This window comes from Monodelphis domestica, chromosome 7 (assembly GCF_027887165.1).
Source record: "Monodelphis domestica isolate mMonDom1 chromosome 7, mMonDom1.pri, whole genome shotgun sequence".
Lineage (NCBI taxonomy): Eukaryota > Metazoa > Chordata > Mammalia > Didelphimorphia > Didelphidae > Monodelphis > Monodelphis domestica.
Genome location: NC_077233.1, coordinates 158,062,545 through 158,084,068, shown reverse-complemented (window position 1 = coordinate 158,084,068; position 21,524 = coordinate 158,062,545). Strand labels below are relative to the sequence as shown.

Below are 21,524 nucleotides of genomic sequence, written 5' to 3'. Positions count from 1 at the left end.
AAGAAATGAGACCACAGACAAATGGTTTATGGATTGTTCAACGTATAAATTAAATGAAATATTGTGAAGAAAGCAAGGCTCAAATATTTTTATTAAGGTGCAGTGAGGTGGCATAGTAGGCTTGGAGTCAGAAAGACGAGCCAAAATTTGGCCTTAGACACTAGATATGTGATACTGGGCAAGTCACGTAACCCTGTTTGCCTCAATTTCCTCATCTGTAAAATGAGAAGAAAAGGAAATGGTAAACTATTACAGTATCTCTACTAAGAAAACCTCAAATGAGGTCACTAAGAGTTAAACATGAATAAAACAACTCAATGACAGTCAGAGACTGGAAAGGAATAATGTGTAATAAAGCCAGAAAAGTAATTTGGGGGCAGATTGTAAAAACCTTTAAATGATGGAAAACTTCACATTTGATTCTAGAAGTGATAGGGAACCACTAGAGGTTCTTGAGTATAGGGTGGGGACAACATGATCAGACTGGCATTTTCAGAAAATCACTTTGGCAGCAGTGTGCAAGCAGCATGAATTGGTGTTGGGGAGTGGTGGGGAACTTGAGACAGGGAGAACAAATTTACAGCCTATGATGAGGTACTGAAGTAGGGTGGTGGCTGTGTCAATTGAGAAAAGGAACATGGTTGGAGAGATGCAATGGAGACAGAAGTCACAAGATTTGCAAAGTAGGTATAAGATATTATTCCCAAGATCAGAAGAGATATAGTCACAAAGATCAGAGGAATATTTTGCCTCCTGTTTAGGATTTTTTCCCATTTCATCACAGTTCATCTTCTTTCTTCCTATCCTTCTATTTTTTCTTATTCCTTTTTGCCTTTTATTTCCTCTCTGTCTTCACCAGCAGGTACTATCCTTTGCCTTCCTTTCTTTCATGTTTGGAACATCATTTGAATTCATTCCTTTTCTTCCTCTGACATTGTCACCACTCTGATGCAGCTTTTCATCACCTCAGACCTGTACTATTGCAATAGCCTGCTGGTAGAGCTGCCTGCCAGAAGTTTCCTCATTCCAGCCCTTCCTCTTTTTAGCCACCAAAGTAATTAAAGTGCAGATCCCCTCATGTTACTCCCCCCCCCACTAAATAATCTCCAGTGGCTCCACATCACCTCTAGGATTAAGAAGAAAATCCTCTGTTTGGCATTTGAAGTACTTTATAACCCACCCCTCCTTCCTCCTCCCAGCCCAGAATGCTGTCATCTTCCAAGTTTTTTTGCACTTTACTCCCTTTCTTGTACCCCCTTGATCCAGTAACACTGGCCATGTTGCTGATCCAAAACAAGCCATTCCATCTCTGGACTCCAGGCATTTTCTCTGGCTGTCCTCCATGCCTGGAATCTTCTCCCTCCTCACTGCCTACTAGCTTTCCAGCCTTCCTTTTAAGTCCCAGCTTAAATCTCAGGAAGCCTTTCCCAATCCCTCTTAATAATTCTAGTGCCTTCCCTATTTTAAATATGCCCTAGCCATCCTCTGTATAATTTGTTTGTACATACTTGCTGTCTGTTATCTTCCCCATTAGATTATGAGCTCTTTGAGGGCAGGATCTGTCTTTAGCCTCTTTTCACATCACCAGTGCTTAGCTCATAGTAGTCGATAAATGATTGATGGATTAGCTTAGATATGGTCATTCTTAGCAAAATGCCTGACACTTGGATTAAATGATGGAGTTAGGATTTATACATTAAGAAGACACATCCTGGACATGTCCTCTGCCCCCCTCCCCAGGCTTAACTAAAAAGGAATGCCTCTTCACTCCCTCCAACTCTCTCTGGTTGTCAGAGGAGAAACTATATGGAGAATATAAAGTGATTTAACAGCTCCCTTTCCCACTGGAGATTGTGCATGATTGAGTTCAGAAAATTATTCAAGAGGGCATTTCCTCTGAGTAAATAACCTTGTAATATAAGACTTTGATTTAAGAAATCATGAAACAAAGTATAGGTAATATGCTCTCTTAGGCAATTTTAGGGCAAGATGGAAGACTCAATCATAGGTTCTAGAATTTCATCAAATGGTTGCTTCGATAAAACAATGGAAGAAACTAATTTTAGAATTCTGCAATCTGGTGGGAATTGTGCTTTATTGTGTCCTTTAAAAGAAATACGTTTGAATAGTGTATCATGTATAGACTATGATTACTTTAATGGAATCTTACTTTTGTTGTTTTGGACCAGACATGATTTCATGTCACTATGTATGAAGAAACTTCATTGACCAAAGAAGATGAACTCTTGTACTACAATTTGTTATCTTAGAAAATTGCCTGGAATTCTAAGAGGTTAAGAGACTTGCCCAGGGTCACCAGCCAGTTTGCATCAGAGGCAGAACTCAACTCAGTTCTTCCTCCTTCAAGGCCTGTGCTCCATCTATGTACCAGTTCCACATATATTCAACATATTCCAGATCAGTTAAATGATCATCTTCTGCCCTTAGACCCTAATGGAGGCAGCCCAGGACCCTACACCCAAGAGACTTAGAAAGGGTTGTGTCTATAGCTATATTCTGAGAAGCAACTCCTTGTAGATACTTCTTGGAAACTCCTCCTGCAGGTGTCATAGCTACATCTATTAAAGACCCTCAAATGAAAGTTCTTGAAAACGAGGTCCTTGGAACTGTCAAATGACTCAACATCAGAAACTGATAGGAATTTGTCACTAGCGATGTCATTAAAGAATAGACATTATCCTTCTGCTTTGCTGTTAAGGACCATGGGACCATTTGACTTGCAGCTGAAACTTTTTCTATGTATTATTTATTTCATTAGAATGAGAACTCCTTGAAAGTAGAGTTTGACTTATTTTTCTCTTTATATCTCTAGTGTTTCAAAAATGCTTTGCACATAGTAAATGCTTCATTTGTTCATTCATACGCAGCACTCATTCACAGATTCAGCTGGAAAGGACCCTAGAGGTCATCTAGTTTAATCTCCCATTTTATAGATAAGGAAACTGAAGTAAAGAGAAGTTAGTTTACTTGCTCTAGATCACACAGGTAGTAAGTGGCAAAGCCACATCCTCTGATTCCATATTCAGCACTCTTTCAAATGGCTACCTGCCTCTCCTTTTTAAAAAGGGGTTTTAATTAATGTACATTATTTAATTGGGTCCATTATGCTTGGGTCTATAACTTTTTAATTATAAACCTTAGTTACGTTGTAGTGATGGTTACTGATATGAATTTAACTCTGGCAGACTTCCTATAAAGGATTCTCTTAGGAGATGGACCTTCAATACGTTTATATCATCAAAGGGAGCTTTTAGATTACTTGACCCTGAACTAAAAGGTAGGGGAGGAGAGGGAGAACCACTGCTGATGTGACTCAGAGAGAAGTATATTTTTCACTCACATTGTACCTGTTTTGATTGGAGAATTTAAAAGCCATCTCTTTCATTTCAGGAAGTATTCTTTTCAACTGGATGGCCATGGATTCCGAGAAGATGTCAGAGAAACAGGAAGAAATTCTTTCCATTCTAGAAGAGAAATTTCCTGACTTGCCTCCAAGAGAAGACATTATCAGTGTTCTGCAAGAGACCCAGTGCAGTGCTCAGGGTAAGTGTTGACATCATTGAAGCATGTCACAGCTCCTGGGAGGATCTGGGGGATAGAGCATTACATTGCTTCAGAAGTTGTGTTTCTTCTGAATATTTTATGCTTGTTGGTGATTTTCATTTGTATAATTGTGACCTGTCTGGGTCCAGTTAGCTCTTACTGAAAATAATGAGATACTGATGTCTGGAAATGTGTCAGGTATTCATTTGACTAATGTGCACCCTTGACACACACCATTGTACAGTATCCATTTGTAGAGATGGCTCTATTTTAAGAACAGAGTAGGGCTGACTGAAAACTGGAGAACATTCTATAAATAAATTATATTTTAGAAAGAGATGAAAAAATGAAAGAGAGAAGCTGGGTCGATGATAATGTTCTATTAATGATAAACTCAGACTCACTTTACCAGACTTCTTTAAATAAACAAAATTTCCTGTTAAGATGCGGATCATCATTCATTCAACAAAAAGTAACCTTCAGAGTTCAGTGATCAGTATGGATACTTCCTCCATTGCTATAGTGCCCAACCTCTCGACTATTGAGTATGGCCTTAGGGATATGCAATAGCTGAAAAATTCATAAGCTGGTGATGAGCTTGGCTAGACTGATCCTCAGACAATAGACACACAATGTCTCCTGTCCCTTGTTAGAAACCAATTAGTTTGGAATCATCAGAGCTCATGTTCCACTGGCATAGACTTTGAGAATTCAGGGACACTGTCACACTGTGATGAAACATTGGAGTTGGATTTTAGTGAAAAAGAATAAGGCAAATATCTATAATATTCACATGGATAGATTGCAGCTTATTTTCTGATACAAATTGACTGTGAGACCCTGGGCAAATCCCTTAATCTTTCAGTGCTTTAAGAAACCCTATGAGACTCTAAGTTACAAAGAAGGTACTGACTTGCATTGGTGGAGACAATTTCTCACTGAGAGTTCCTGACATCAGTGCAATCACAAGTCCAGTCACTAGCCCTGTTCGTATTTGTGTGTGTATATGTATGTGTGTGTATGTGTTTGGGAAATATGTAATCAGAAAAGGTGGCCTCGTCCCAGAAAGAGCAAGGGATGATAGATGGGCAGCCTAAAGAAGGCTGAACTTATAATAAGCAAATATAAAATGACTAGTGCAGGGATTCTTAGTCTTTTTTTGTGTGTGTGTCATGAGCCTCTTTGGTAATCCAGTTAAGCTTAAGGATCCCTTCTAAGAACCAATTAAATATGTAAAATAAAATAATTAAAATTGCAAAGGAAGTAGGATATATTGAAATATAGGTATCTATCTATCTATCTATCTATTTTTTAAATTCATGAATCCTCCTGAAATTTATCCATGATCTCTGTAAGGGTTCATGGACCACACTTTCTCCACTAGGTTAGTAACTTCTGACTTAGAGGAAAACATTTTGAATACTGAGTATTTTAATGGGAGCATGCCAGCAAAATGAAATGATGAAATAGCATACATTTGATACGTAATTGATGTTTTTTTTGCTATTGATATCAGTATATTACAGATAATCTAATTGGGAAGCAGGATAGTTATGTACTTTCATGTGGTCTTTCAACTTCCAAATCATAGAGAGCTAGCAATCTACTATGGTTTATTGACACTGAATTCCATCTAAGTTGTGAGTTTGGAAGATGGAGAGGCACATAGTGGGGACCACTTTTCTTCATATGTTTCTATGGATTTCCTGTTTAAAAAAAAAGCAAAGAAGTCACAACATATGCATAGGGTGAGAATTTGCTGCCAAGAAAGTAACTGTTTATTAGGAATTTTATTCAAGCTCACTGACAAAAACTATGCAACAACTGAAATTTTAGAATTAGGGAATACAGTATTTACTATTATAATAAATTCTAATATTATAATTCTCTAGGAAAAAATGAACAACTGAATTAGGATAATTCCATCATTCATTTGATTAGCCACAAGATAAAATGCACATTGAAAAAATGTACATGAAAACATTTTTTGTAGGGGTGAATTGTTGGTTCACTCAAAAGCTTCCTGGAAATCAATCAGAGGATGTAATTTTGCTATGGGCAACTAGTGCTGGGTGTGAAGTCAGAAAGACTCATCTTCCTAAGTTCAAATCTGACTTCAGACACTTATTAGTAGTGTGATCCTGGGCAAGTCACTTAACTCTGTTTACCTCAGATCTTCATCTGTAAGATGAGTTAGAGAAGGAATTGGCAAAATCCAGTATCTTTGCCAAGAAAACACCCCAAAAGAGTTCATAAACAACTGAACAACAAAATTATTATGCTATCATTTCATCAATGATTTATATAATTTGTATCTTCAAATGTATGTCTTAAGAATAATAGTGATATCTAAACTTGTTTATTTCACTGGCATCTTTAGTATAGCTTTCGGGTACTAATGAGTCCCTAAAACAAATGTGTATTTAAGAAGTATTATGTTTCCACCTTGTACTTGGGGGTGGGGGGAGGAAAGGACTTGAAGTCAATAGTATTAACATTTAAAAATATTGTCATACTGTAAATTTTCTCTCCACTAAAACCGTGCTATGTTTTCCTGCTTTTAATAGGTTTAAGTATTGAACAGACAATATTGAAGGATCTAAAGGAACTGTCAGATGGAGAAATAAAAGTAGCAATTAGTACTGTGTACATGACCCTTGAGGTAAGGTTTGAAATGATATAACATTCAGTATGAGTCATTAGGTAACGCTTGACCTTTCTTTCCAGAATTCTCAGGCAGTGATTTTTTTTAAACTCTCAAGTTGTTTGCAATGAATGCCTATTTGTGATATTATTTATATAAAAATTCATATGAACGTATACCAATATTCTAATGATTTATGATCTTATTAATATTGTTATCTAAATTGTCGGTAGCTAGGTGGTACAGTGGATAGAACATTGAACTAGGAGTCAGGAAGACCCAATATGAAATTCTCCTTTAGACATTAACTAGTGTGTGACTAGTGGGCAAGTCACTTATCAATCTCTGCCTCAGTTTATTGAGCTGTAAAATGAGGATAATAATAGCACCTACCTCCCTGGGTTGTTGTAAAGATCAAATGAGATAACATAGGCAAATCACTTTGTATATCTTAAGATGCTATATAAATGCTATCTATTCTTCCTCCTCCTCTTCCTTCTTTTCTTCCTTCTCCTCCCTCCAGGGTTGCTACTTGTAATCTATTTCTGCCAATCTTGTGTAACTCTTGCCTTCTGATAAATCCATTACAAGAGCTACATCCAACATCTGTACATTCTCTGTTGTGGATGCCTATATATAGAGAATTGTTATGATATTCTTAAATATAAAAACACATAAATGGTGGTATTTTATTTAATATAATAAATAATATAATAAATAATAAATATAAAAAATAAAAACCTGATTGTAATGATATTTTAAAATGTAAACAATGAAAATTATCTAGCCTCAATCCCTGGAGTTAACAAAAGAAATTTATCTACTTCTATCCCACGTATTTTATGTGCTACTTGACACAGTTTACTAGAATGGGGTGTCATTTCTTAAGAAAATAATCTCTACACTGACTTTTGTAAGCTCCAGAGCCTAAGAAAACGTGTCATTTAGGTAATAAATCATGAAGGCACTAGTACTAATAAGTGAATCTTTCCAATTTTATTACAGAGGTGACTCATACTTAATGTCATTCCTGTCTTTGTATGGTGCTTTAGTAAATTATCTTTTATCTACTTTGGGAGTTTTCAGCAACTTGTGTGTTAATCTTAATTAACTTTTCCTAATTAGAACCATATTTTATATACGTACATTTATAGCTGTCTGGAATTCTACAGATTCTTTGAACAATTCTCTTGCTTTCTTTGGTCTGTGTTCTTTGGTAGTTGTGTCCTCTTCCTTTGCTAACATTATTCATATTCAACAAACATTTTTAAAGCGCCTCATAGATATAAGACATTAGATTAGATGGTGGGTTATCAGTGTGATGAGTCCCTGCGAATTAACCTTTTAGGATTTTAGAAGTGTATATTTCCATTATGGTCTCTAATTGAGTATCTTACATATACTTCATGTTACACATAACTTGTCATTCTTATACATAACAGTTTTAGGATAAGACAAATGGATTTCGAGTAAGACAATTTGAATTGAAGGCTCTGATTTTGTTTATCGCTTTTGGCAAATTATTTTACTTTTCTATTCCCACGTTTCCTTGTGTGTAAAATGAACAGGTAGGATTTATCAACAGTAAAACCTGATACCCTTAGATTTCAAAGACATTTTCTTAGCTTTTGTGTTTGATCATTTGGTGAGGCCTGTGGAATCTGTCTGAATAATGTTTTTAAATGCAAAAAAATGAAATATATAGGATTAGAAAAGAAACCAACTGCATTGAAATAATTATCAAAACGTTTTAAATAACAAGTTCATGGTTCCCAGATAAAAACACCAATAAATGGGATACCATTCTATATCCTTTATAAAAGTTTCTCGTTTCACTGATAATGCACACCCACTCCCCCCCCCCCCCCAATGTTCCCAGGGCCTGGCTAGTGATTTGCATATAAAGAGCGCTTAATAAATGCTTACTGATTTGAACTGGTGATGCTAGGTCTGAGGTATTAGGAAGATGCTGACATTTAATACTAACCTCCTTAGAATGGTGTCTCTGCTCTCTTTGGAGAATTTAGGATTGATAATTACCCTAGCTGATCTTCAAAGTGATCTTCAAAGCAAGGGTGACCTAGCCATTGTGTGGAGTATAGTTCTTGGATAAAATTGTGACATTAACTTCTAGGGTTCAAAGAGAGTTGTTCTGTCCATTGGTCAGTGGGAACAAGGTCTGTTTATAATATGTACAACGAGTCTTAGAATTCTGGGTCCTTTGTGCTTTCCCAGCATCACACCAATTAATGATATCTTACTAAGTTTTAAGTACCTTCTTTGGCCCTCCTTTCTAAATGAATGCAGGAAAGCTTAAGGAACTGTCATCTGTAGCAAAATCTATCTTTATTTAAAGACTCTAAATATCATTGAATTACTCAAACTGTGGGTATCCCTTCATTTATATTGTGCTCTATCAATGGCTACATCAAGATATGCTCAATTTCAAATGTTTAACATGCTCAATAAGTGATGTAATGATAACCTTAACTCAACATTAATTTACATTTTGGTCTATTAGTCAATCAGTTGGTTAACTACCTATCTGGCAGTGCCATATGATTTCTTGAAAGCAGAGGACCAATGGCTACATAGGACATATGTATGCCATTTTAAACTCTTGCCAGCTATGTAGAAGCTATTCATTTCCCTGTGATACAGATTTTAAGGGGGGGGGAATGACTAAATCTGGAGAACCAGTATTATCTCTAGGCAATATGACATTTTTTTGGGGGGAAGTTACTATTTATTTTTTTCAAAACTCCTTTTGAGATCTGATTGTTTCAGAATTTCCTTTTTTGATTGTTTCCAAGTTCCCTATCTCTATACTCCTTGAGAATAAGGATTGTTTCACTCTTTGTATATGAATCCCCATCATTCTGCACAGTGTTCTTTGTACACATTTGATTGATAGAAAAATTGCTACTGAATCTTTTTGGAGTCCATCTGGAAATTATTGTTAATTTTTTGGTACACTGTATAGTACATGCTTTATCTCATTGGCATTGTTTCTTATTTTTCTGGGGATTTCATGATCTCTTTTTCCCCTTTATTGGTAAAAGGTTTAGGAGGTTGAAAATATTTTTTAAAAAATGGTCATTTCCAATTTTTCCATTGACTTCCTTTTTCTTCATGGATTTTTTTTGATGCTTATTTTAACCTAAGTAGCATATAGTGGAAAAAGATGACCTCTTTAGGGATTTTCCAACTAAGGGAGGACCCTAAATCCTGAATGCCTCTATGGATGGTCTTATGCTAGAGAGACAGGATCTAATTCTTTGGAGGACAAAGTTGTAGAAAAGATGTGGATGGAAGGGTAGAATAAAAAGGTATGACCCTTCAGTTTGGAAATATGAAGATGAAAGAAAATCTTATGAAAGCCTATAAAATCATGGAAGATTATGATGAGAGGAAGTACAGGATTTTTTCATCAAATTAGAAACCATTAGACCTGGAAAGTCTCCCTTGAAATTTAACTAATTAATTTTGAAAGGGGAAGTAATGGAATCTTCTTGGATATCTTTTGTTTTTGCATCAGTCTTTTCTGGTAATCCATTTCCCCCCTTTCTCCTCATCCTAAATGAGCCTTCTTTTATGATGAAGGAAAAGTTAAACAAAACTAATCATTTCAACGTGTTTCTAACAGTTTGTGCAACATTCTGCACCCATAGTTTTCTCCCTCTCCTGCTTAAAGCCCCCTTATCTTATTTCCACTACTGGATCTTCTATTTAAAAACAATTACCTTTCAGCATTTCCAACATACTTTTAACAAAGGAGAAGGAGATTTGGCTTACTTATGAGGATTAGCTTTTGGGATTATGCTTCTGTATGACATTTATTTTTCCTCTAAATGAGTGGAGGTTGAACTTTGATTCACCATTGTTATCAAACTTTTTTGTCCTACTAATGTCACATCAAACCTTTCATCCTCACTACTCATCTGTGGTCTGATTGAGGAAGATATTCAGTGAATCTATGCAGGGACTTTTGTGAAGTAACTGAGTCACCAAAAGGAATCAGGAGAAATAGATTGTTCTGTGACAGAATTCAGGAGACAGATATTTAAGATTAAGCTGGTTTGTCCTTCTTAGTATAGTCTTGAAAGGCAGACAAAAATGTTCCTATAGGAAACACATATCTTTACTTTCCATTTCTTAAGAATGGCACTGCCAAGGTGTGAACAGATTTTGACTGTACAAAGTTTGCTCTCTCAAGAGTCTTCTCATCAGAGACACTTGTTTAGAGTGCTGACTAATGATCTATTTTGCTTAGATTGGGTCTAGCCATTCTGAAGTCATTATTCTTTCTGTTAATATGTTTGTGGTAAGGGGTTCACTGGAGAGGTGCCAGCTATAGCTTTGCTCTTCCCTAATGTCTTATCGCTGATGCAACTGCTCTTTATCATGAGGGATATCAATGCCATCCCTGGGAGATATAGTTCATAATGAGATTAACTAAGCTTTTAATGGTGGAACCTGCAATAAATTAGGATCACTTACTATACCTGTTTTACTAGGAGGCTAGTAATATAAAAAAGCAATGAGTATAATTGTAGTGTATTTTAACTTACCTGATAGGAAGCCCCAAGCCTAAAACAAAACACATTAAGAACAGGGACATAGATGAAGACAAGGAGACCGAGTAGGACAAGGAAGGAAGGGTATAAGACAAAAGGAATAATTAGGTCTGTCACTGGAAGGGTTGGTTGCTGGACTATTGGGTAGGATGGTCAAAGGAAGAATGAGACAGTCAATACATGTCCTTTGGAGAGTCCACCCTTAGACTTGGTACTTAACAGCATTACTAAATTCTCCATCATTCTTCTTACTCAATACCTAGTATATACAGTTTTTATACTAGGATAATCAGTGAAGCAGCTGAAGGTCATGAATTTTATATGGGTGGGGTGGGTTCTTACTCAGGTAAATCTAGTTAGTTGCTGCTCCATCTCTTATATCACACTAATGGGCATGTAGAGTATTGGCCAGACAATTCATTTATCCTTCCTGTGACTTTCTAGACCAAAACTCCTTTTCTTTTTTATGTTCCCCCATATATTTTTGTCTCTCATTTGAATGGAAGCTCCTTGAGGCCAGGGACTGTCTACTTTTGTATTTGTATTTCTAGCATATAGCATAGTACCTGGCACATAATAGGTCTTTAATTAATGAATAATTTAATAAATGAATAAATTTTTTCACTAATTCATTCCATTAAAAAGGGAGTGCATCCATAGTAGAGGTGGGATAGGGGGTGGGGTTAACATTTTCTTGAAGGGGCAGGTAGATGGCTCAGCAAATAGTCAAGCCTAGAGACGAGAGGTCCTGGGCATAAATCTGACCTCAGACATTTCCTAGCTAGAGGACCCTCAGCATCTCTTAACCCCATTGACTAACTTTTACCACTCTTCTGCCTTAGAACCAATACATAATATTGATTCTAAAATGGAATGTAAGGGTTTAAAAAAATTCCTGAAAATGGCAGAGCAAGGATGAAAAGGCAAATTTAATATTCCCAGGAGAGAGTCTTAGAGAAGTCTTTAAGTTCAGGGTTTCTTTAACTATCACAGCTGTTTATGGCCACAAGGTTAGCTTTTCCCTTTCCTATTATTGCCATCATAATACATTCCTGTCTCTCTTTCATTTACCATTCATCTCATTCATTTCCCCACTTTTTCTCTTGGCCCTTTGTCATCAATTGGTCATTCATGCAACATCCTTCATTGATATCTACATGATCTTCATGTCCCATGTAAATATGCTACAAAAAACATGCTACTTGATTTTCTGGCTCTCAGTGTTGGCATCTGGAATATGGTTTTGCTCTGTTTTTGATGCTGCTCTTCAGTTTGGGCTTAGCTAAGGCCAAAGCCTCAGTTGTTCCCATTAACACGTGACCAAGGTTCTAAGATGAGGTGAAGGTTTCTGAACAGGCATGAGGGATAGTTAATTATTTAGCCATTTCTATGGTGGCAGAGAGGGAAAAGTGGCCAGTACAGAGATGAAGTTACAACTGAAGGGTTAATCCTATCTTTGGACTTGAAAATCTTGAAATCAGGGGAATGAAACCCCATGTATGTGGAATCCAACTAGATGGCTTCTGACTAAGGGTGCTGTCTGTATGCTAACAATCCAGAATTGGTTGTGTTCTATAACTAATGATGGCAGAGCAGAAAGAGTTATTGACTGTATCCTAATGGATGAATCCTTAGATCCCTTGCATCACATTTTAATGAGATTTGTATTCTAAGGCTTTACATTCCATGTCATTTAGGGTTGTCTACAATTTGGGACTGATTTACCTTTCACTAAAGATAGTTGTTGTATGCTGCTGAAACCTCAAACTGTGGTTTTCAGTATAGGGAATAATGCATTTTTTGACCCAAACACATTCATAAAATATAATAGATATGCAGATGCCACTGTAATTAAGTGTTACTTTTTTAAGTACTGTGGTCTACTGGGCCCCTATAGACATGGCAGTCAGTGCTGTAATGGAAATAAATGATCTTTGGAAGCTCTTAATCCCTGATCTAGATTTATCTTTTTAAAAATCATCTTCCATGTGTCTCATCAGAGCACTCACCCATTTGCGGCCTTTGAGGATAGCAGATGTTCTCCAGCTACCTGATAAAATGGAAGTCATTTTTATTTGAAATGATGGTAAAAAGTTCTAAAATGCAGCAGTGGCCAGCAGTGGCAAAAATGGGATGACTCTTTTCTATTTTTGGAATGTTCTCATCTTGCCAGAGAGCTGTTTCTTTCTTCTGAAAAAGTTGTTCAGTGTTGTCTAAAAAGCAATTAATGTTCATAAGAAGTCTGGGAAATATAGTGATTAAGAAATCTTTTGCCTATATGATTCCCTACATTTAAGAAAAATTCAGATATTGCCTTCCCTTTCCTAACCCAAACTATCTAGATCCTGCTCATCTTTCAAAGTCAAGTATAAGACTTATCTTCACCAACAAGACTCCTCTATTATTCAAATTCTCATTTATTGTTTTTTCCTTTAGTAATTATAGCTTGTATTACTCAAATTATGGCCTAATTATATATTGGGATATATTTTTCCAGTTGTTACATGTATGTTAAACTTATCTCCCCATCCAGATTGTAAGTTCCTTGAGGGCATGAATCCAGTTATATATACTTTTTCAGAGCTGAAAGCACATAGCAGGAACTCAGCAAATACTTGCTGATTGATAAATGATATTGTAAAAACACAGTCTGTCAGACTAGTTTATAATTTTTCCCTTTTAACTCTGATTTGTATTTTACTTTCCTCTCTCTCTCCCTCCCTCCTTCCTTCCTTCTACCTTTCTTCCTTTCTTTCTCTTTTCCTTTCTTTCTCTCTTTCTTTCTTTCTTTCTTTCTTTCTTTCTTTCTTTCTTTCTTTCTTTCTCTCTTTCTTTCTCTCTTCTTTCTCTCTTTCTTTCTCTCTCTTTCTTTCTTTCTTTCTTTCTTTCTTTCTTTCTTTCTTTCTTTCTTTCTTTCTTTCTTTCTTTCTTTCTTTCTTTCTTTCTTTCTTTCTTTCTTTCTTTCTTTCTTTCTTTCTTTCTTTCTTTCTTTCTTTCTTTCTTTCTTTCTTTCTTTCTTTCTTTCTTTCTTTTCCTCTCTCCCCCTTCTCTCCCCTCCCTCTATCTCCCTCCCTCTCTCCCTCTCTCTCTCTCTCTCTCTCTCTCTCTCTCTCTCTCTCTCTCTCTCTCTCTCTCTCTCTCTCTCTCTCTCTCTCTCCCTCTCTCTGTCTCTCTGACTCTGTCTCTCTCTTTCTCAACCAATTAGAAAGTAAGACTAACCTATTTCCTGATATTTGAACCAGGCATTAAGTGAATTCCACATTCTTGGTAATTAGCATCTTTTAGTTCCTTTTTCTCTGGAGAACAATTTCTGACTGAGAAGTGAGATTAGGTAGATAAGGATTAGCATTCCTATTTATGGATGAACAAAAGGATCTTTGGGCTGGTAGAGTACAGGCAACACTTACAGTGGCCGAGGAGGCATTAATGGGTTCCCATCTGCATCAAGGATCAAGTGCCCACATTAGTGAGATCATATACCAGTAGAATAATTGATGTGTAATTATTGCTGTTTTTGTTTGTCTTTGACTGGACCTGTGAATTCATCAGGGTATAAGACCTTTGGGTGAGAAACCTTATGTGTCAATGCAGATCTGCACCTTAGAAATCTGCCTACTCAGTACCACAGTAGCCAGTAGGTATCAGAGGTGGAACATGAACCTAGATCTTCTTGGTTCCTAACTCTGATTCCTTTGCCAGTTTGCTTATAATCTTTCAATACATTGCTACCAATGATAATGTGTTCAAATAGAGCAATGGTGACCAACTGTAAGGGACTGTTGTGGAAGAGATTCCAGCACTCGGAGGGGGAATTGAACTTTTAAAGTCCAGTGTAGTGAAGGACCACGAGAGCATCAGTTGGATTCTTAACCTGAAGGAGAGAAGATTTGGGGAGGCATTTAAGAGAGGCAACTAGACTTATTCTGCATGGCCACAAAGGGCAGAACACCGAATGGGCAAAAATTGCAGAGGCAAATTTTTGGCACAACAAAGGGAAAATAGCTCCCAACCATTAGAGCTCTCCAAGAGTAGAATGGGCTATCTTGAGAGGTAGTGGGTTCCCCCTTATTAGAGGTCTAAATGTGAGAGCTGGAAGGTCACTCGTTAGCAATAGCAAATCGAGGGGGTTTCCTGATTGGGAACGGACTGGTCTCTAAGTGCCTTTATAATTCTGAAGTTGTTTTTTTTTTTGCAGCTGCTTTTTTTGATGATTTATTGTGCCTAAAACGTCCCGCCATTTCACTTTAGTGACAGCAATTCTGAGAATTAGGAAGTTGGGGTTGCCTAATTTCAATGACAGCATTGTCTTTCCAGGAAAGTTTGAATTGGTGGGCAAAGGCTGTGCATTCTGCTGTTTGGTTTCCTAGTGACTGTTCGGGGATGGAGCAGAAAGTTACTTGAGTTGATTTGCCCATGTGTTGCTCTGTGCTATATGAACAGATTACGTGATATGAGTAGGAAATGAATTAGAAAAGAATATAGGCTTTCTTTATAGACACACAAACAATGATTGAAATAATAACAATGAGTCAAAGACACAACATCCTGACAAAGACAAGTGATGTGTGGGCTCAGAGTGAGATCTGGGGTGAAAAGAAGATGGAGTAGACAAGTTCCCAGAAGAAACCTAGCCAAAACCAACACCTCAGGCCAAAGATTCTCCCAGATCTTAGACTGAACAGGGCCATTACTTAGATATTGTCTTCTATTGCATTCTCACTCGAATTGTGTCTACTGAGTACAATAGAGACCTGGGACAAATTGAGTCTATTGCTGCCTGTTGCTATTGGCTCCCTACAACCAACCATTCCTTTTGTTTAAGTAATTAAAACAACAACAACAACAACAGATTTATGATTTCATTGCTATAGAGAACTTCTGGTGTGGAAATGCACTCTGCTGGTGCAAATTTGCAACTGTTCCTCAACTTAGAATAGTAACAGATTTCCCCAGAGGGCCTTGGGGTTAAATGAGTTGTTCAGGAGCACTCAGCCAAGGATATGTCAGAAGCCAACCTTGAACACAGTTTTTCTGGTGCTAGATTTATGGCTCATTCTATTATAATATGTGTGCCTCTAAAGACTCTACTTCCAAGAATTCCCTCTCCACTATAGTTAAGCTTTTTTTTTTTAATTTTAATTTTTTTTTTTAGAATTTTTGTTAAAAAAAAAGTCCTCCCTGGAGCTGAGCAATGCCTGGGATTTTCTCTTTTTGAAATCCTTTTTTCTTTGGGAACTGGAGTCAGAGGTAAATGGTCAAAAATCATGGCTCTCTTAGGCTTCTGCCAGGCACTCAGCCCAGGTTGTCTCCATGACTGTACTGGAAGTTTAGACATGGATTTAAGAAATTTGATATTATCACTAGTATTGCTGATCTGCCACTGTGTCTTGCAACTGGATTCAAAACCATGTAATATTTCCGAAGGAAAAAAAATCTTCAAATATGTGTATCGTCATCTTTAAGGAATTATATTGAAATAAAGTTTAACCCCAAGTTTGCTACTTAAACCCCCCCACAAAACCCAAATGCATAAGTACCTTGGCCTCATTGGGTGGTAACTGAGTCTCTTGTAGCCAGCATATAATATTAGAGTGAGAGTGCATTCATTTAGATCCTAAGTAAATTTTCTTATAATTTTAGCTAGATTTCTTTAATTTAGGACTCGTAAATCTCTTGAGCCTAGAGCATATACTTGACTTATTTTCTTTTGGAAAGTGTTGTCATATCCTAAGAGAGCATAATTTTTTTTGGTTCTTAACTAGATTATTGTCAAGAATTACAAAGCCTCTCATTGAGATACTTTTAAAGGACTTTTTCCTCTACCTCTAAAAATGTGTAAACATTCTTCAGCTTGTGATCTAGTACCGCTGAAATTTTTTTGAGTCAAATTTAGTCACTACATCTGATTTGACCTTGGGAAGTATCTGAGCTCAGCTGAGTAATGAATGAAGAAGTTTTTGAAGCAAATATAGACTTATTATTTTAGTATGTTTGACTTAAAAGTGAATTTTTGATGCGATAGATACTATGAGATATGCAAAAGCATGAACTACAGCTTATTATAGTGATGATGTCATTTGTAGGGAAGCAAAGGGAAATAATCTTTAATTCCTACAGTTAAACCAAAGAAACGGGATGTATCCAAAAAGGGCAAATCCTCCAATATTCTCATTTAAGAAACCTTGCAAAACATCGGTAGCAGTAATTGTATTCAGCTCCCATTTATTGTTACTACTGTCCATAACTGTACAAAAAAAAAATCAGTTTCTTTGTGATCTCAGCCATGTAGGTTCTCCTCTTGCTACCTATCACAAGTCATTTTCATTTTCCCATTGTCTGCCATTCTTGTCCCTGTGTCCTCTAGAGCCTCTTTTGAGGATTCATTTGACATTCTAGAGGCCTTCCTCTATATCTTTTAAAATAATAGTAATATTAACAACTAACATTTATATAGTACCTTAAAGTTTGCAAAAAACCTTTTAACAACTATTACCTCATTTGATCTTAACAACAAAGCACTATAAATATTACAACTTTAAAGATGAGGAAACTGAGGCCAAAAGAAGTCAAGTGAGTTGAACAGGGTTATACAACTATTAGGTGTTTGATGCAAGATTTGAACTCAGTGCTTCCTTGTTCCAGGTACAGTGTTCCAGTCCACAAAGCAGCCTAGCTGCCTCTTGCTAACATTATATGGATATCAGTGCAGTACTGGAGTTTTCATCTAATGCAGAACTAGCTCACCATTTTTTTTCTGGGCATATCTTTCTTGGAAGATATCATGCATACCACTTCTTGAGCATTTGTCAACATTGGTATTGGTCATCAATGGTAATATACTCTCATGGTTCACTGGACTCTGGAGTTGTTGGATCTGAATTCAAATCCTTTTTGATACTTACCTGTATTACCTTGGAGAAGTAATTTAAGTTCCCTGGGTCTCAGTTCTTATTATTTTAAAAAATGAGGGGGTCAGACTTGATGACCTTTAAGGTCATCAAATTTATTGCTCTATATACTAATTAATTGCTTTGATTAGATGATGACATGGTCATCTATGTGGTCTAAGTGGATCTTGTGGTTCATTTAAACTCTAGATCTGTGATCCTGTGAATAAATAGGTAACCATAAATATCATTACTAATAAAATTATTTGAAGACATTATTATTTGATTACAAGAGTAGTAACTTATGCAAAACTAGAAAGAACAAGCATGGTTCTAGAGAAGAGATATTAAAAAGACACTCTCCATTCCACCCCTTCACAGAGGTGGGAGATACATGAGTGCTGTATGCTGAACATATTTCAGACTTTTTGATGAATACATCAGTTTTGCTGATTTTTCTTTTTTTTTAATCTTTAAAAATATTATTGCTTTATATGAGTTCCTGGGTGAGGTAGGGGAGGTATGCTGGGAACATTTTGGTGATATTAAAAGAAAAATTGATCATTCAAAATTAATTTAAGAAATAACAATAGTACATTTTATATATAATGTTTATATTTATAGACATAAAAATTAAATCATTTGATCCTTATATCTACCCTATGAAGTAAGTAGAATGCTTTCCTCACTTTTTAGGTTAGAAAACTGAGTTAGAGACTCTGACTTGTCCAAGTTCATACAACTAGTAAGAGGTAGAATTAGAAACCCTGAATTTGAGGTCCTGCCCTCCAAGTTCAGAGTTCCTGTAACTAACCATGTGCTTTTCTAGCATAGGTATAGTAGACAGGTCTATTGCAAAAATCTTCCAATATGGCAAACTATGTATCTGCCTCTCTCAATATGGTTACTTCACAAATATCTCAATGAATTCATTACATTTTTCAGACATGTATAATCAAATCAGAGGTGACTTGATATTTGCCAGACCATCAGTCCTTCTTTTTAGAGGATTTTGACTTCTTGGTGGGTTTCGATGACTTTTAAATGATTCTTCTGAGTTGATGTGTTTGTCCATGGCCGTTGTAGAGAGAATGACTCACTTCTGATATTTCCTAGCTATGTGACCATGGACAAATAGCTGAGCTGACTGTATCTGGGTGACAGGCAGTTTCTACGTGGGGTTCTGCCAAGGTGACCAGTCCATCATATTTTCAAGATATGCTCTATAGAGAGAAGCTGTCCCCTCCCTCCTTAGCACAGAAATAATATCACAAATTACTGTATACTCTGCACCCTTGTTTTACCTGCCTTGATTAAAGCTCAAAAGGATCACAGAATCATAAAGTTAGAGCTAGAAGAGGACTTTCGTAGCTATCTCATTTGACCTCCTCATTGTACTGTTGAGTCTCAAACAATTCAGACTTACCCATGCTTACACAGCTGGTAAGTATCAGAGGTAGGATTTGAACCCATATTTTCCCAATTCCAAATTCAGCATAATCCCCAGCATGTCATGCTGCCTCCCGGAGTACATGCTCTATAGCTAACTGGAATGAGACATTCATGTTCTTGGTCCTCCAGGATGTATGCTTATTTGGGTATCCAAGGGGTGTGTGATTCTTAGTTCTGCACAGCCACTAATGAGTGGCTTCTTCTAGGTACCAACACCTGTGGGCTAAGAAAGGAAATAAGGTTACCGAGCTTTTGCTCTTTGAATTATGTCCTGAATTATAGAAGTAAGCCAGTGTCTTGGCTTCTCACCTTGAGCTTATGCTTCAAAACCTACTGGTCCCCCTATTAGCATGAGCCAGTGGGTTTATGGTTGATGCTATGGGTTACTACAGATTTAGAATAAAACTCTCCATGCTTCCTTGGGATGCTACAATATATTTCCCACAGTGATATATGAATTTCCTATTCCATTTTGGGGTATCTTTCACAGGGGACTTCATTTCTGTGGTTACATCAGAATGCACATATAAATGTATACACTCACATCTGTGCATCTTCATTCATATGTGTGTATTTACCAGGTTGTTATAAGGACCAAAGAAGATCATATATATAAAAGTACTTTGTAAACTTTTCAGTACTCTTTCAAGAAATGAGATTTTCATGGACAGTCGATTAGGCAAGGGGGACATACAGGGCAGGCAAGCACTGGCACTGGAATCAGAAGAGCAGGTTTCAATTTCTGGCTGTGTCACATGTTGGCTGAGTGCTTCTGGACAAGTCACTAAATCTTCCTGTGGGCCCCCAGTCTATTTTTGAAGATTATACACTGCAGCACAATTGTTGATCTGAATTGGCAGAAGTTTCTTCATCGGAGAGCTCCCTAGGTGAAATGATATGATTAGATCTAAAAACAAAAAAGTTATTCCCTTTTAGGTCTTTTGGTATAGGCAGATGCTGTGGAGAAATATTTCTCTCTCCTTTCATGTTGATTATATGGAGCAGGAGGGAGAGCGGACAGCACATAAAACATGGTGCCTGCCCCAGGCATAAACTGACTTTAGTAGAGTTTGGTTCCAGAAGTCAGATATTCCCACTTGCTACCATATGCAAATGCCACCAAGTGGGAATGAAAGAAAACCCAGAGGCAAGTTTCTCAAGAAGCTGGGGATAGTTGTCAGAATAAAACCAGTAAGGTGATTTGCCTTGCTGCAGAGGAGAAAATCCTGGGAAAGACAGAATGCTTTTTGTAGGAATCCCAAGTGTCTCAGAAATACAAGTTAGGAACCAAGAGGTGTGTGTTGCTTAATGATATTCTAATTTATGCATTTTGGTGGGGTATTGTTTGCATGACATAGGAGTAGACATAAATATCTTAAATATTTGCATCCTCATATCCCATCTTTTTTATCCCTTCCCTAGGCTGTCATCCATATATTTTTTCCAAAGTTTGTGTTTCATGAATATGACGACATCATTTGTAGTTCAAATGTGCTCTGTCCCTCTCTACTGGATGATTTGAGAAGGTTCTTTTTTGAAAAATTTTATTAAATAATTGATTTATAATATTTTCCCAAGGTTACATGTTTCTTGTTCTTTCTCTCCCCTCCTCTCACTCCCCTCCTGTAGCCAATGAACAGTTCCACAGGGTTTTACATGTGTCATTGATCAAGACATATTTCCATATTATTAATATTTGCATTAGAGTGTTCATTTAGAGTCTACATCCCCAGCCATATCCCCATCAAACCATGTGATCAAGCAAATATTTTTCTTCTGTGTTTCTATTCCCACAATTCTTTTTCTGGATGTGGATAGTGTTCTTTCTCATAAGTCCTTAAGGATTGTCCTGGATCATTGCATTGCTACTCGTAGAGAAGTCCATTACATTTGATTGTACCACAGTGTATCAGTCTCTGTGTACAATGTTCTCCTGGTTCTGCTCCTCTCACTCTGCATCACTTCCTGGAGGTGGTTCCAGTGTCCATGGAATTCCTCCACTTTATTATTCCTTTGAGCACAATAGTATTCCATCACCAACAGATACCACAATTTGTTCAGCCATTCCCCAATCGATTGACATCCCTTCATTTTCCTTTTTTTTTTGCCACCACAAAGAGAGCAGCTATAAATATTTTTGTATATTTTTTCCTTATTATATCTTTGAGGTATAAACCCGGCAGTGGTATAGCTGGCTCAAAGGGCAGACAATCTTTTAAATGCTTTTGGGCATAGTAGAGGAGGTTCTTCACTGTCTTTTTATAGGGATAAAAATTGGGAGGAAATTTCTCCTACCCAATTTTGGGCCCCTAAGTGCCATTCCACTCCCCCTTGGGTAGCCTTTTCACTTTCTTTTTGTTTCTTGTGGTTCTGCATACATAGACAGTTTAGGCATAAAAT

The 21,524-nt window shown here is 36.9% G+C and overlaps 1 protein-coding gene across 14 annotated transcripts in view; it reads left to right on the top strand.

The window, feature by feature from the left end:
• The window catches only part of PRUNE2 (prune homolog 2 with BCH domain), a 329,922-nt gene that overhangs the window by 93,730 nt on the left and 214,668 nt on the right, over positions 1-21,524 (top strand). For all 14 annotated transcript variants that reach the window (XM_056805927.1, XM_056805925.1, XM_056805924.1 and 11 more), the window contains exons 5-6: positions 3,412-3,564; positions 6,132-6,226. In XM_056805927.1, coding sequence (XP_056661905.1) covers positions 3,412-3,564; positions 6,132-6,226 — 248 coding nt within the window. The remainder of the gene's footprint in view (positions 1-3,411; positions 3,565-6,131; positions 6,227-21,524) is intronic.